Source organism: Haemaphysalis longicornis, unplaced genomic scaffold (assembly GCF_048455015.1).
Source record: "Haemaphysalis longicornis isolate Haplotype H1 unplaced genomic scaffold, Haemaphysalis longicornis Haplotype H1 scaffold_4, whole genome shotgun sequence".
Lineage (NCBI taxonomy): Eukaryota > Metazoa > Arthropoda > Arachnida > Ixodida > Ixodidae > Haemaphysalis > Haemaphysalis longicornis.
The window spans coordinates 42,777,468-42,792,227 of NW_027526361.1; the positions used below are offsets into that span (position 1 = coordinate 42,777,468).

At 46.0% G+C, this 14,760-nt stretch overlaps 3 protein-coding genes across 4 annotated transcripts; 2 read left to right on the forward strand and 1 right to left on the reverse strand.

The window, feature by feature from the left end:
• The first annotated feature begins 359 nt into the window (after positions 1-359).
• On the forward strand, positions 360-7,558 carry LOC144178596 (FAST kinase domain-containing protein 3, mitochondrial-like). Of its 2 annotated transcripts, XM_077706559.1 has the most exons (6): positions 360-1,789; positions 3,792-4,030; positions 5,631-5,761; positions 6,795-6,920; positions 7,009-7,078; positions 7,283-7,558. In XM_077706559.1, the coding sequence occupies exons 1-6, from the start codon at positions 500-502 to the stop codon at positions 7,482-7,484; spliced, it is 2,058 nt and encodes a 685-aa protein (XP_077562685.1). In that variant the 5' UTR covers positions 360-499; the 3' UTR covers positions 7,485-7,558. The 2 variants fall into 2 exon arrangements, with proteins under 2 accessions (XP_077562685.1, XP_077562686.1); XM_077706560.1 differs by lacking the exon at positions 7,009-7,078 and having other exon boundaries at positions 7,283-7,430.
• LOC144178598 (fas apoptotic inhibitory molecule 1) lies at positions 7,541-8,898 on the reverse strand. Its single transcript, XM_077706562.1, has 4 exons — positions 8,517-8,898; positions 8,234-8,456; positions 8,079-8,128; positions 7,541-7,986 (listed from the first exon to the last, which is right to left on the reverse strand). Exons 1-4 carry the CDS (start codon positions 8,625-8,627, stop codon positions 7,837-7,839), a joined length of 534 nt encoding a protein of 177 aa, XP_077562688.1. The 5' UTR covers positions 8,628-8,898; the 3' UTR covers positions 7,541-7,836.
• A 177-nt stretch (positions 8,899-9,075) lies between these two features.
• On the forward strand, positions 9,076-14,188 carry LOC144178597 (zinc finger protein 862-like). Its single transcript, XM_077706561.1, has 2 exons — positions 9,076-9,515; positions 9,584-14,188. The coding sequence occupies exon 2, from the start codon at positions 9,741-9,743 to the stop codon at positions 11,757-11,759; it is 2,019 nt and encodes a 672-aa protein (XP_077562687.1). The 5' UTR covers positions 9,076-9,515; positions 9,584-9,740; the 3' UTR covers positions 11,760-14,188.
• The last annotated feature ends 572 nt before the right edge of the window (positions 14,189-14,760 follow it).

Below are 14,760 nucleotides of genomic sequence, written 5' to 3' on the forward strand. Positions count from 1 at the left end.
CAGATGACGTCACAGCTCGGCTCTTCCAGTCAACGCCGGACCGGCCGGAGTGCCGTAGGAATGCATTGGTAGTATTAAAACTATTTGTATTTTCAAATACTTTCAAATAGCAATACCATCTTGCGCAATAAACTGTTCGCGGTGAATTCGGGTTTGAGCATGGGCCATCACCAGTGGCTGTAGGCCTGCTGTCATAAAGTTCTCTCATAAATTTATTTTTTGTTAAAACACACTCTAACAATTATTTTACTGATGTAAAAGATATAATGGTTACTTTATAAGTAAAAAAAACAGTGTAATAACATAGGTTACTTGTATCACTTGTACGGCACAGAGCGGCACATATACACTAATCCAGTAAAATCGGCAACACTGGGTCAAAATGGCAGCCTGCAGTGCTGTAAATTTGTGTACCGGGTGCCCCCGTGGAATTTGTAGACGGAACCAATTATAATGCGGTACTAACGTAACCAAAATTGTGACAAGTACAAATCGCGCGATGTCGTTGGCTGTGACCGCCCGGCGGACCGCCAACTGGCTACACCGTGCAGTGTGGCGTCAGTTAGGGACACGCTCTTTCAGCTGCTGTACCGGTGTTCGTACCTGCGCAGCTTACCGATCGCACGGCTATTGCTCGACGCAAGAAAGCACACCGTTGCAGAAAGCGTACGCATGCTCGTCCTGCTCGCTCAGGCATTTCTCATCGAGGCACGGCTCTGGTCACGTAACGACGTCGACGCTTATACTTCAGGATGGCGTGAGCATCGAAGAACTTCCCGTTCTCATCAAGAAGGCAACTGCCGAATCCCTCCTGGACAATCACCAAGCTGCCAGTAAATTTCCAGAAGACCATCCAGCAGCGACAAGGGCTGGCGCCTCGGCCAAAACGTCCGCGATGATAAAAAATTGTACGTCAATCAAAGACGTCTACGTAACTCTGAGGAAGGTTGACCCCAAGGAGCTGACGCCCGCCGTCGGCGTGCAGGCGCTGGACAAGCTTTTGCAAGTCCGGAACGCCGGGACAGATGCGAGACCAAAACGCCCGAAGAACACTGATTCTGAGGGAGTGTCACTGGTAATCGGTGAGCTGTGCAACCTCATCACTACTGCCGGGAGCTCTGAGGTGATACTGGACGGTCTCAAATGTGTTGTCAAGCATCGCTACAGCGAGTCAGACGGGAAGGGCCTCGTGGACTCCTTCGTGCAGGTCATACTCAGCCGCATCTGCGACGGCACCATAAGGCTCCCGGACATCTTAGAAGCCACGTTATTACTAGTTAGTTGTGGAACCCAGTACCTCGACACGGTAGATCACTTTTGGCAGAGCATCGTCTCGCAGGCCGTTGACATGGAGAAAGAAAACCTCCTAAAACTGTACAGCCTCCTGCCATACTTCAAGAGATCGCAGAGCGTCGTGCTACGTGCCGTAGCGCGCAACACGACCAAGAACATCCTCTCTTTAGGGCCTGAAGATGTGTCGTACATCTTGAGCGTCCTAACGCGGCTCAAACTGGTGCCCCAAAGCCTGTTGCTGAGCCTGACCAGTTGGGTGAACCTGAACCTGCACGTAATTCCTGAGGGTGAACTCTGCAATATGGTGCGTTGCCTGCAGGAGCTGCGCTATCTAGATGTGAACTCTTCGAAGGCACTCGAGCGCTACGTCCGCATCAAGGGCTCCGGCAGCAGCGAGGAGACGATGGATGCTCTAGCTCGCTACTGTCGGGCTTTTCGCTGGAGGAGCGAGCCCGTGCTCAATTCGGCATCCGACTTCTTTGTGGCCAATCACAAGGTGCCAAAAAATTTATCAGTTGCTTTGAAAAAGGTGCATGCACAATTATATACACAATAAGGTTTTCTCCAAACCAGTGATGCTGGCGTAATCACCAGCTTCTATGGTTCCTACCTTCATGTTTCCCTATTATTTCCTGCATTATGCCATGACTTTTAGACTCTTGTGCCGTTACTGGCTGGCACAATGGTTGGTTCAAGTGGCGAGCCGGGTTTGTTTAGCTGTAGTTTCCCTAAGATGCCATACACTATAAGTTGACCCATTATACCTGATCCTGAACCAAGCCAAGATCCTGAAACCAAGATCCTGAAGCAGTGGTTGGGCGGCCAAGGCATCGGCTTGTTGCGCTACTAACCTCGAGATCGTAGGTTTGATTTCCGGCTGAGTCAGGTTGTGAAAAATGAGTGCTTGACTGTATGAGATCGCAGCTCATGTCAAAGGACTAAATCGGCCCATAGAGCTTCACTAGGTGTGTCTCACAGCCTAGGCGTATGTCTTACATAGTAGACCCCAATGTGGGAAGTATGCAGCATATAATTGGATTGGCATATTTTTTTATTTTAAAGACGATAGTCTTTCTTGGGCGGCTTAAATGCAGAAATTTTGGTCTGTCTGTCTGTTACTCAATTCAGCCACCCGGCTAAAGTGAAACAGAAGCTCACAGGCAAATCCGAACGTCTAGGTCCGGTTTCAGTGTTCATACTTGGCAGCATTGTTGAACAAGAACAAGACATTATGCAAACATAAGGCAGAAAATCAATACATAAGTCATATTTGCAGTGTTTCTTTATTTAAAAAATCCATGGATGCTTGGTTTTTACGATAGCAAATGAAATACTACATCAACTGCAAAAAACCATAGCCTGCTGTTGCCCGCGCTCCTGGCGGCATTTAAGAAAACATATGGCAATAGCAATGAAAGGTTCCACTAGATAGTTATAGTTTCCATGTTTCGCTTAGAATGCTCGTGCAGTAGGGCAATGTGGTTCTATAAACGTTGTAGTAGGGTGCCTCGATTCACGGGCGTCTCTGCCGTACGGTAGCGCATACATTGATGACCTGACTTAGAGCTGTGGAACGCAGCAAATTAAATTGACTTGAGCAAACATCTAGCGTGTTATCTTGGGAAGAACGAGACGGGAGATGAACAGCATGAGAGGTGAGTGGGAAAAAGAAGGGGGGCATTTACTTGGCGGGGGCGCCCGTCGACATTTGCAACGAAATTAGCAGATACGTGGCCATTTTTTTCATCTTTGTCTTGGTTTTGTGCCAAGGGTGTGTTTACTTTCGGCAATGAGTGTCCGCATTTTTGGCTACAAAGGGAAAGTATTTGCAAGAGTCCGTGAATAATTTTTTTTTCTCTTGACGGTGTGTAGCTAGGTGCGGATACAAGTAGCGATAGTTGCTTTGTGGGAGGGTTTGACCTCACTTGATGTTCTTGTGCGCTTCCTTACTGGTAATTTTTGGTTTGCTGAACAAAGTGTCATCTGACTAAAAATTTATAGTTCGTTAGCAAAGGTGTGGTACTACCTACGCAGTCTTCCACCTTATCAATTTTATGTGAGGATGCCTGAGAAAAACAAAAGGTTTCAGTAGTGGCGAAAAAGAGGTATGAGGAGAGAAAACATTATAATCACAGAAATTTAAAAATGCACACTTTACACAATCAAGAATAGTAATAGACCATTATATAAATTACATTCGAAGGCACTCGGCTGTTCATTGACAATCATATAAAATACCAAGATTGAGATACTGAATACTGTTCATTGACAATTATATAAAATACTAAGATTGAGATACTGAAAAAAACATTTTTTTTGCTTATTCATTCATATAGTTGGCAATTTAAACTGGCATAACTCTACGCTTGCACATCGGAAGTAATGGTTAATAGCCACATTGATGCTTGCATTTAATGATTCTCATCCAATTCTGCCAGTGCAACTGTGACTCCAAGTTGTGACCCAAAACTAATGCACCTCGTTTCCTTCGTGGCAAGGCGGTCTCTGTTCCCACGGCTGTGAGTGTGGTCCGGGCCCTGGGCTACCTCAACACGGTCCCAAAGAATGCCATGGGTTTCTTTGGCTCCCTGGAGTGGCTTCTCCGGGAGAAGTTCAACGAGATTGGCTCTGACGACATGGTGGACGTCCTAGTTGCCTGCTTCTACCTGCAGCGGTACCCACTCAACTTTGTCAAGAAAGTCTTCAGCCCCCACTTCTTGGACAGGATGAATGGCAAGTGGACAGCTTCACACTTATGTGGTCCTTCTTAAAAGGCCTACTGCAGTAGCATCTTCAAATCGCCATTTTCATACAGTGGGACTAAAAGCGCCAACTTGCAACCGAGTGCAGGGCAGCCAGTGGAGATTGAGTGAGGGTAAAACAAATTAGTTTCAATCTTCTGCTGTGCAGGGCTGTATATAAACTATAAGAATCAGTGTTTGTATTGGTAGTAGGCCACATGGTGCCCCAACAAAGATGAGATCACTTCTGAGGGAGCATGAAAATCAGTTTGCACAACTCCGCAAAGCTCTCACGCACATTTGTAGAGCCAAAGCAGTGGGAAATTTAAAGGATTGGTTGGCTCCAGACTATAGCGGCAGCATTCGTGTGGAAGGCAAGAGGTGTATTATGTATGCTGTTACTGACGAGAAGGCGACCCCCAAACCAAGCTCTGTCGCCTCCTTCATGTGAGGTAGCGTGGTGGTTGAGCAGCCAGCAAAGGTTGCTGCCTTGGTGATGACGACAAAACAACGGAGGCAAACTTTAAAATGGTTTACTGCATGGCGAGAGATGAGCCGAAGCACTACAGGAACAATACCTTTCCGGGCGAGGTTACAGTACAGAACTGGAGCAGAGTGACAGCAAGGATTCACTGCTCTAAAACAAATGAATTCTGTGCACGCAGGCACCTCGTATTTATCCCGGATGCGCTAACGGCCAAACAGTTTTCGTACTGCCAATGTGCACACGACCCACAAATAGTAGACACACACAACACTTTTTCTGAGTTCGTGAGGAGCGGCGCTTGTTGAGCCTGAGAGAGGGGGAAGAGGAGATCTTGACTGCGGTGTCCACCTTGCCAGGTCAGGTGTCAACTTGCAGATCCGTTGGATGTCGCGGCAATGGTTTGAGTCACCAAGAGTGAAGCGCCTACGCGGAGGGCGCAAGTATTAGTAGGCTCTGCCACAAAGCACAAGAGCACTGAATAAAGCTTGCAGTAAGTGCGAAATGAATAGCGGCGCGCTGAATCGTAGCAGTGCTTTACCTCATTCACAGATAGCCCTAGCGTCATGAAGTGAAGCTTCTGTGTCAAATGAACGTTGCTGGGTGGCCCGGATTTGCAGCCTAAGTCAATTTCCTCTTTTTCACTGAGAGCTTGAGAGAGATTGATATCTGTTAATGGGAAGCTAATTTGAATTACATTTATTTATTGCATCATTATTTGTCGGTGGCTGCAAACAGAAAGTTATCATCACTGTAGCTGCAATACTGGTTGCTAACCAATGTTCAAAATGCCATCTTGGAAGCTCAAAACCCCTTGCCTGCCAAACTTTGAAGTCTCGTTTGGTTTTGCTCTGTGTAGAATAAGTTGTATTCCTTAGACTCTAAAATTATCAGGCATATTTTTTCTGAGCAATTGTCTGGTTCAAAAAGATTGTTGACAAATGCAGCCACTGGTATAGTTTTATTCCCACGTGATTTTATTCATCCAAGTTTGCAAAGCTGAAGTGATCATGAAGTTGACAACTGGATTAACAATAGACCTGCAATGCTGCACAGGCTGTGTATGAACTGACAGAGCCACTACTACCCAATCTTTCATGTATTGCAGCCAGCCTCGAGCAAAATCAGCTTCGGAGAACACATCAGAAATTAAAGTTCCTGGACTCAGCACTATCCTTGGAATGCAAGCAGTATCACGGCCCCTATTTGCCAAGGGATTATTCATTCAAGAGCGTCAAGCGTGGTACGTATGTGCGTTTTAAAGCAAATCTCTTTACCTCTACCCCCCAAGGATTCTGTCGCGACCGTTGGTGTCAACAGAAAACTCGTGTGATCAAATAAAAGAAGTTACTGGCACCGCCACGAATCGAACCCAGAACGAATAGAGAAACGGAGCTAGAGCCCGTTGTTTTACCAATTGAGCTGTGGGCCCATGCAGAGACGGAGGAGACAGACGGTGCACTCACCAAGAACATGTGCGGGTTTACCCCCTGCATTCTCGCTAAATGCCGCATGATAGCGTCACGTGACCTCTCGCACCGCTGTGCACTCCGCCTACAGCACGCGTTGCAGCCGTGTGTGCACCCTGCGCATGTGCTAGGAGTTAGAAAAAAATTAGAGGAAGCTCACACCAACGCATGGAATCTCACTTCTCCGTCTGTTCCGCCAATCACCTCCATTAGCTGTGACAGGGACGGGGGAGAAGTGAGATCATCTAACACTGGGTTTCCACTCATATGCTTCACCAGTACAACCCAACCAACCCCCATTCACAGATCATGCATTGATTTAACCTAAGCAGAGAATATCTCTGAAGTAATATAGGGTGTGGTTTCACTTCTCTGTTTTCACTCTTTGTAGAGCCACGTGCGTGAATTCAAGTGACGCCGCATAAGCAGTTGTTATGGGTGTCGTTTACAGCTTTGCTTTCCAACCACATTCACAGGGTGAATTAGCACGCGTTTTTTTGTTGTTGTTGTTGCTGTGAAATGCACATGGCTATGTTTATTTGTCTGACGAACCGCACAATGCTGTGCTCTGCATCTCTGGATGAGCTGCTTGGCATTGTGGTCAACATTTGAGAAAGTATCTGTTGCAGAGCTTTGTATGTGCACAACAGGAAAGCATGCTCATGAGAAAGTTGTATGTGCACAACATCATTGGGAATTAAAGACAGCAGTGCAAAAGATGACTTCAGGGCTGCGTTTTCATATTTATCAGGAAAAGAAGTGTTTCCAGAGTAGTTCATGCCCTGACTTGCTTTCTATAATTTCCAGATGGACGGCTGCTTCGCCTAATGTGCTCCATGCAAGATGACATGGAGGTAATTCTGGGTGGCGGAGGCAACTTCAGCTTCTCCGTAGTCCAGCCAAAGCTTCCGCTTTCAGACATGTACATCATAGGTGAGCGGCGGCTTGTTCACTCCAGTTGGTGGCATTTTGTGTTGCTCCTACAAATCCTTAATGGCTGCATCTGTTGTCTTGTTGCCAGACTACGTTGTACAATTGAATAAGCTAGGCAAGCCTGTTCCTGCGGACGCAGTAACTGGTGTGGACAAACGGTAAGTACAGCTTAGCTCCTCTTTCCTGTGAGGGTTTAATTTTTTATATGCCTACGATACCAACAAGTGTTTGCTATGTTTGCAGGGGAGTACTGGTGATGCCAGCTTCTTGCGTTTGAATTAAAGGGCTGGCCTCTTGCTGTAGAATGCAGCATGGCACGTAAGCAAAATGGTGTTTCATGTTTGCTTTTTTTTTTTCTCCAGGTTAGCTGTGATCATCGCCCTCCCTGAGCACTACTGCATGGACAGCTCACATGCAACCGGGAGCCATGCCACGCGAATGAGACTGCTGGGAGCCCTTGGATTCAATGTTGTTGAACTCAGCTACGATGCACTGCAGAAGATGAAGCCAGCCTCTAAAGAACGGCTCAATTACCTCAGCACAAAGATTTTACCTTCCACGTGAGCTTCAGCTGAGACAAAGAATTAGCCAACACATTTGTTTTTGTACAGAACAAATAAATTATTTCACGTTTATTTTGATACTTTTACAATACGTGGTGAATCATTGCAACGTGTGGTTGGTGTCGAAACACGTTTTCTGTATCATGTGCCTTTGTTCATAGCAGGTACGCGGTGCAGCATTGTTTGAATGACTATACCATTGTTTTTTCTAAATCTGGCATTGTCACAGTGCTTCTGTTCAGGCGTTTAGCATATGCATAACAAATAGCAGCAGCAATTTGATTGCGAAGGTATCACCCAACAGACAAGCGGGGCATTTGTAATCCGTGCTTGGACAACCTACTTGACTTGGTTCACTCAGTACTACTCGAAATTATATGTCCCTCGACGACTAGAGTGTGTAAGATTCCTTCCTTCTTGCTGCCACTGCTTGCTGCCGTGATATAAGCCTGGTAAGGTCCCACCTGGAAATGAGTCTCGGTGCCTCCGTCAACAAATTCTGGCTGTAAAAGAAAACGGGTACACCTTTGAATTAAAGAAACACAGAAGGCAGAAGAAGAAAAAATACGACATGTAGAGGATAAATTTTTCTTACCACAACGTCAACTTTTTCGCCATTCACGTATATGTCTAGAGTGTCCTTTTCTGATTTCGGGCAGAAGTTTCAACAATTCGGTAAGTCTGAAATCTGGCTTTTGCATTCTTCGTAAACGCATTCCAATTAATGCGGACCGTGAACCAGGTGCTTACCTAGAACGACCCTTGTCGGCTGGTCGAGGAGGTTGACGATCCAGGTATTCAGTATCTTCGACTGCCTCTCCCTAAATTGGTCCAGCTGCTTGCCGTCCACGACCAGCGAGTACTCGTACGTGAAGCCACTGAGGGCTCGGATCACCACCATGCATTTTGCGCGGCCGACTTCAAAAGGTTCTGAACCCACAAGCTTGAACATCCAGTCGCGTCGCACGACCTCCTGCATGCATAAAATAGGTCTTCGCAGAGGCTGGACGTAAGGACGCGCATTACAACATACCTTTCCGTCAACTTTGATCACCCGTTTACCCGTCGTCGTACCGTGTTCGAACTCTATCTTGTATATCTTGTCACTCAGCGGAACTTCCCACACGGCCACGGTATCGGCCATTTCAGGAAAAAAACTTTCATAAGCACTTCGAAGTCGCTGTCGCGCTCTCAACCTGGTTTGGCGCACTGTACGTCGCCGCACTGGTAACTTAACACATGTTTCGAAATAAAGAAAGAAAAATCCGGCTAATTGCTACAATATATATAGCTACATAAGACGCAATAGAAGTGTATTTACGCTTTCTTTGGAATGTACGTGGCACGAAAAGCGACGGTACTCTTGCTAACAGCGTTGGTGTAAACAATTAACGGTTGTCATAGCAACATAAAGAGCGATGTTCATGTGGCTGCGAAACAGTACTACGAAAATGTATCATCTTACAAATAATTAAAAGCTAACAAAACATTTTAAATTAAAGCGTCTTATTTGTTTTAGAGTGATTTTTGTATACAATAAGTTTAATACTAAAATAAATAAGCTTCTCTTTGTATTTTGAGTAACGCCCTCTAGGCAATCTATCTACGCGTTAGCCGCCCAAACGCCCAAAAGAAAACATCGCAAGGGCAAAGCGCTGGCGGCGAGCTTTGTGTGTTTGTGTGTGAATAATCAGACTTTTAACTAAGCTATTAGCCCGGGCCCGAGGCAGTCGTACTTTAGCAGAAGGTGGCCGCAACAAACATCAAATCAGTTTCGAAATGCAATCACACGCGCATTGTTATCGCTCTGGAAATAATGGATAAGTGGTGACCCTTTCAGAATGAGCAGCATTTGTAGGCGAGTAGAAGTCTCTATTCTTCTGCACGTGTTGTTTGATGAGGCCGAGCGCGACGCGTGCATTTTGAAGCGTCGTAAACTTTTGGATGCGCTCTCGCATGCTAGTAGCAACCGAACTTGCGGCGTGCGTTGAACGGGAAGCTTGAAAACGAAAAATAAACGATGGACGCCTTTGTACGTGAAAACACCCGTGAAAGGAGAGGGAAGCTTATCTCAATAGCGCCTCTTCTTTTTCTTTCCAGGGAGAGGAGGCCGGACAAGAAAGTCGCAAGAAAAGAAGCGTCGAAGGCAGCGGGGCGTTCGAAAAAGGATGGGAACTCCAAGGATTGCAAAAGAAGGTTCAGGAACGTGTGGAAAGACACTTATACATGGCTGCAGTACGAGGAAGTCAAGAACACCATGCATTGCGTGCTGTGCAGAGAAGCCTACTTCGGTCAAGAAAAGTGCGTGCCGTTCGTCGAAGGCACGAACAACTTCAAAGTATCTGTCATCCAGAAGCACGAGAAGACGTCGGCGCATCGGAACCTTTTGAACAAAACTGAAGCGGAGAGAAAAAAATTGGCGAATTCGTTCAAAGCCAAGAAAAAGCCGCCCGAAGATTCGCGCTCAAGATTCGAGCTCCTTTTCAAGACAGTTTACGAGATACAGAAGAGCAAGCTTTCGTTCTCTCAGTTCCCGGTGCTTATCAGCCAACAGATCCAGAATGGAGTGCCACTCGAGGGCCGCTACACGAACCATCATCACGTTGTGCCGGACTTCTCAAAATACATTGCAACGTCCATGATAAATGACACTGTAGCAGACATCTTGCAAGCAAAGCACTTCGGCATTGTCTTAGACGATGTTTCCGATGTCGTTGGATGCCACAGGGATGCTGTGTACATTACATATCTTAAAGATTGCTCCAAATGCACTAAGTTCCTTGGGCTTGTTGAAAACCAAACTGGAGTCGGAATCGCCCTGGCAATGGTAGAAATGCTCGCCAAATTTGGATTCCCGTCCCCATTTGAGAAGCTCCTTTGCTTGACAACTGATGGGCAAACTGTGCACAGCGAAGAAGGTGGGTTGCAGACAGCCTTGGGCAGGGAAGCACCCGTTCTTTACACCATGGACTGTCTCGTGCACAAGCTGGAGAGCTCGGTGAAGCCTGTTCTCTTCAGGCACCCACAAGTGAGGAGCTGTGCTGACAAACTGTACAGGCTCTTCTGCTTCTTCAGAGACCTTCAGAAGAAGACTGGGAGCACCATGGACATCTGGGCGCCCGCCAGCCCCACGGACCAGTACACCCGCTCGTCCGACCCGCAAATGCTAGTCCTTGACCTCAAGTTCCTAACTGCCATCCTCCAAAAATGGGGCACCGTCACAGCCTTCCTCAAGGATAACTATCACAACCTCGACCGTAAGCTGAGGCCCGAAGCTGCAGAAATACTTACGAGCCTGAAGAGCTCAATTTTTATTGCCTATGTTCACCTTCTGCGAGAAATCTTCGAAGTGCTGCACGTGTTCCGAGAAAGAACCACTGGCTGCCGAACTCCGCCCTGCTATGCCGTACTTGAGGAACTCAAGGCCACTGCAACAACTCTGGCTAGCCACATTGTCTTGGGCCCCCATCTAGTACTGATCCTACAAGAACTGCAAGAGAGGAACGGCTTCTTCCAGGGTATGGCAGTCACGCAAGACTTTGACATGGAGTCGTTTCACGCCACTGCTGCTGAAGTGTGCAAATGTGTATCTCAGCATGTATCGCAAATGGCCAGCCAGTGCTCAGAGTCTCTTAGCAAGTTCTCAGTGCTTGATCCAAACAACTGGCCCGCTTATTCTGAAGCACACTTCGGCGCCTACGGCATTGAAGTCATCAGAGAGCTAAGTGACGAGATGCGGTCATTGCTGCCAGACAAGTGCATTTCGGACGTGATTCTCGAGTGGTGTTCCTACAAGTTCTTTGTCAACAACAGCCTAGCAGTGTGCTTACGACAGGACTTCATCGGCCTTGCCGCCACCGTAGTTTCCCGGTTCAGTGCCGTCTATCCCACCATTTGCACATTCCTCACGGCCGCTGCCCTTCTGTCGCCGTCGTGCAAAGTGACGCGCAGGGGATTCGAAGAGCTGTGCATCATTAAGGAATCTCGAAAGAATGTCCTCACAGATGACACACTCTGGCAGACGATGGTCATTAACGTCAATGGGGCATCGCTTGAACTCTGGGATCCAGAGCCCGTGGTCGACCTATGGTTGAAAACCAGTCTCCGCAGGCCAAACAATAGAACTGCCTCAACTAAGCATGTCCTAGACAGCTGTAACAAGGAGGACCCCCAAGACGATAACTCAGATAGTTGCATGTTTGAAAACTGCCAGCTGCTTCTCATAACCGGTGAACTGTGCGAGCAGCCTATGGTGGGCCCCGATGGGTCGAGTTAACTCGCAAATGTAGTCAGCTGTACTTTTTTTGCTGCTTGGGCGCAAAAGCAGTGTTAGGTATGCCAACAAATGAGCTTGTATAGAACGTATGTGTACATAAGTGTAGGTAAATGTTTGCATGTGCATGCAACTGTGTGTTTTTGCTATTCATACGTGATGACCCAACGAAACAAAAAACGCATGGCAAGTTGCTGGGCAATTTTGCTGTGTACATAAAACTTTAGTCTTATTAATCCGATCAAAACAGTTTCCACCTAGGTCTCTCACAATTGCGTAGCTTAAAGCTTACTAGTACAGAAATGAAGTGGTACTACCGATCATTAGTTTATAAGCTCTGGCATTCTAGGACCCTCTGTCTGTAAATCAAGATAACCAATCAGCGTTGTGCTCTTCCCCATCCATTAACTCCTTCACCACATTCTTCCAGAACCCGAGTTAAAGGGACACTAAAGGCTTAATGACTTTGTATGAAACAAAGATTGGCTCTTTAAGCTTTTCTTTGACAGCAAATGATGCTTTTTCTGCACAGAAATGAATAATTTAAGGTGGCATTTCTCTCCCGTTTCGCTCCCATTTTTTTTTATTGATTGATTGTAGAGTTTAACGTGCCGACGCAACACTGGCGATGAGGCGCCCATAGTGGAGGGCTTTGGATTAATTTTGACCACCTGGGGATCTTTAACATCATGCGCCGAAATCTCGTACACACGGGCATTTTTGCTGTTGAACCTGCGTCGTTGTGCTGCCTTAGCCACAGCGGCGAGTGCTCCCATTTTATTGCGACGTTAAAAGAACACGCAAAAAAAATAGCCATTCCGCCTTGGGAATGTGGATGGCCAGTGAAGGTGTGTAAAATGAAAATCACACGCATGATTAGAAAATCTATACTTATTTTTCTCATCATTTGGTAATGGTAGCAACTACTGCATTATAATAACTTCATGAAACTTGGGGAGGACGAAGGCTTTATACCAGCGAACAAATATGGGGCTGTCCCTATCCCTCCCACAGAAGCCCATGATTTGGAGTAATGACAGTTGCCTTAACAGTCAGTTGTCACATACTTTGTTGCGGGGTAAATTCAATAAAACAAGCACTACAATTGTTTCCCGTAACTATGCTCCTGTAAATGCCCGTATACAGTACAAACCCATTAATTCAGATTTCATGGGACCGGAGAGAATGTCCGAATTATTGCGAGTACGGTAATAACTGAAAAATGCTTTCAACATCGCCAAACTTCTTATTTTCTTTAAAAAAGTCAATGATTGTCGTTTGCTTTGCATAAGTGAAGGGTGAGAAAAATCGCTATTTCCCGTTCCAGTCTCGAAGGTTCTTTGTGCACCTTTGATTTCTGCTGTGAATCCGAATTAGCTGAAATGCGGTCACGGCGGAGTGCACTGTGTTTCTCCACCTGAATTCATGGGGAGTCTAAATTAATTTAACTGTGACCAAATATGAATAAGTTTTCAGTCATAGGGCAATGCAACATTTAGATGGCACCACATGCCACATCGAAATTAACCGAAATGCCAAATTAATGGGGGCCGAATTAATGGGGTTTTACTTTTGTTGGCAGCAGATAGAAATTCTGTAATGTTTTGCGGCTCCACTACAAATTATGACAAGTAAATGAAACTCGGCATAATGGTAGAGTTGTCTGAACAGCCAATTTTGTGTAACAAGCACAAAAATACACGGAATTCTAATCATACAAAGCTTTGTTACAAAAGCATCCAAAGAGAGCTGGGGGCGGCATTGCATTTGCAGATAGGCAAAGCCTGCCACTTCTTGTAGGCATTCAGCGTCACCTATTTGTTCGTTTGGAAGACTGCCATTCTTTTTTTGTCCTCTGTGAGTCGTTTCGTTAGCTCAATTCTATGAATTTTTTTCACTAATGAACTGCTTGGTATCCTTTAGGTGGGTTTAGTGGCAGGGAACAGCGTATCAACACGTTTAATTAATGTTCTGCCTTGCACAGAAGTGCCTACCTTGTACCTATCTCCGAACGTAAAATCGCAAACGGGGGCCCATTCCATTACCGCCTTTCCGGAAGCCTGTTCTGATTGGCTTTCACTTTTGTCGCAAAAATTGAAACCCAGTCAGAAAGTGTCCTGATTGCCAACTTGGCGTGGTGTAGCACCAGCCCGGACAGTCATCAAATCTTGCCCCTGTATGCTGCCCGTTGCCAAGTTCCCATACATGGAAGCAGGTGTAAAAAATACACGCGCAATTGACCGACAAAGTTGATGGCAGTCTCATTTCAAGCAGACTATTCTAATCGGATGTTGTCACTGGCTGCAGCATATTGAATGTGCTAGTTGTCAGTAGGTACGGTAGGCTGTTGCAATCACCCGCATCCGTGCGTCTTTTGGCTGCGCCTGTACGCAAGGCAAAACATTTAAAAGAACTCTAAATTACCACGGAGCTCACGCTACAACTTATTAAGTTTGCTAGCCGAAGTTTACATCATTTAAAAAGTAGAATATTGCATAAAATCCCGCATGCCTTTATTTTACAAGCCTATTTGCTTTTACACTTTAGTGTCCCTTTAATGAACCAATGCTGCATACATTATTCCTCACCACGATCCATTAACCTCATCCCCTCCACCCACAGCAAACCTATCTCTCGCCTGCCAGCCAATCAGTGGCAAGTCTTCCCCCACACCTGCTAATTGACACCACAAAACCTTAGACAGCTAGCCTCTGAAACAAGTGAGGTCTGTTACACTGAATGAGCATTTGGTCATGGTAATAAGCCTGAAACTGAAATAAAAATTTACTGGACTGCAGACAAATGTTTTGAATGCAAGGCGAGAACAGTGCATTGTAGCTTCAGCATAAGGAATTTATTTAGATCAGCTCTGGTGATGTTAGAAATTCTGAACTCTGGGGTTATTGCTTTATATATTTAGGAACGAAGACTTGATTCCCATGAACTGTAACCTGCAACGAGCACTGAAAACACCAAGAGCTCTTGGAAGTTAGATTTGGCTACA

Bases quoted from the DNA above. Each gene is read 5' to 3' on its own strand.
- LOC144178598 (XM_077706562.1), bottom strand. From the start codon at position 8,627: ATGGCCGATACCGTGGCCGTGTGGGAAGTTCCGCTGAGTGACAAGATA. The intron at 8,457-8,516 runs GTATGTTGTAAT...TTATGCATGCAG, and splicing joins TGATCAAAGTTGACGGAAAG to GAGGTCGTGCGACGCGACTG. The intron at 7,987-8,078 runs GTAAGAAAAATT...TTTCTTTTACAG, and splicing joins GCGAAAAAGTTGACGTTGTG to CCAGAATTTGTTGACGGAGG.
- LOC144178596 (XM_077706559.1), top strand. From the start codon at position 500: ATGTCGTTGGCTGTGACCGCCCGGCGGACCGCCAACTGGCTACACCGT. The intron at 5,762-6,794 runs GTACGTATGTGC...TATAATTTCCAG, and splicing joins ATTCAAGAGCGTCAAGCGTG to ATGGACGGCTGCTTCGCCTA. The intron at 6,921-7,008 runs GTGAGCGGCGGC...TCTTGTTGCCAG, and splicing joins TTCAGACATGTACATCATAG to ACTACGTTGTACAATTGAAT.
- LOC144178597 (XM_077706561.1), top strand. From the start codon at position 9,741: ATGCATTGCGTGCTGTGCAGAGAAGCCTACTTCGGTCAAGAAAAGTGC.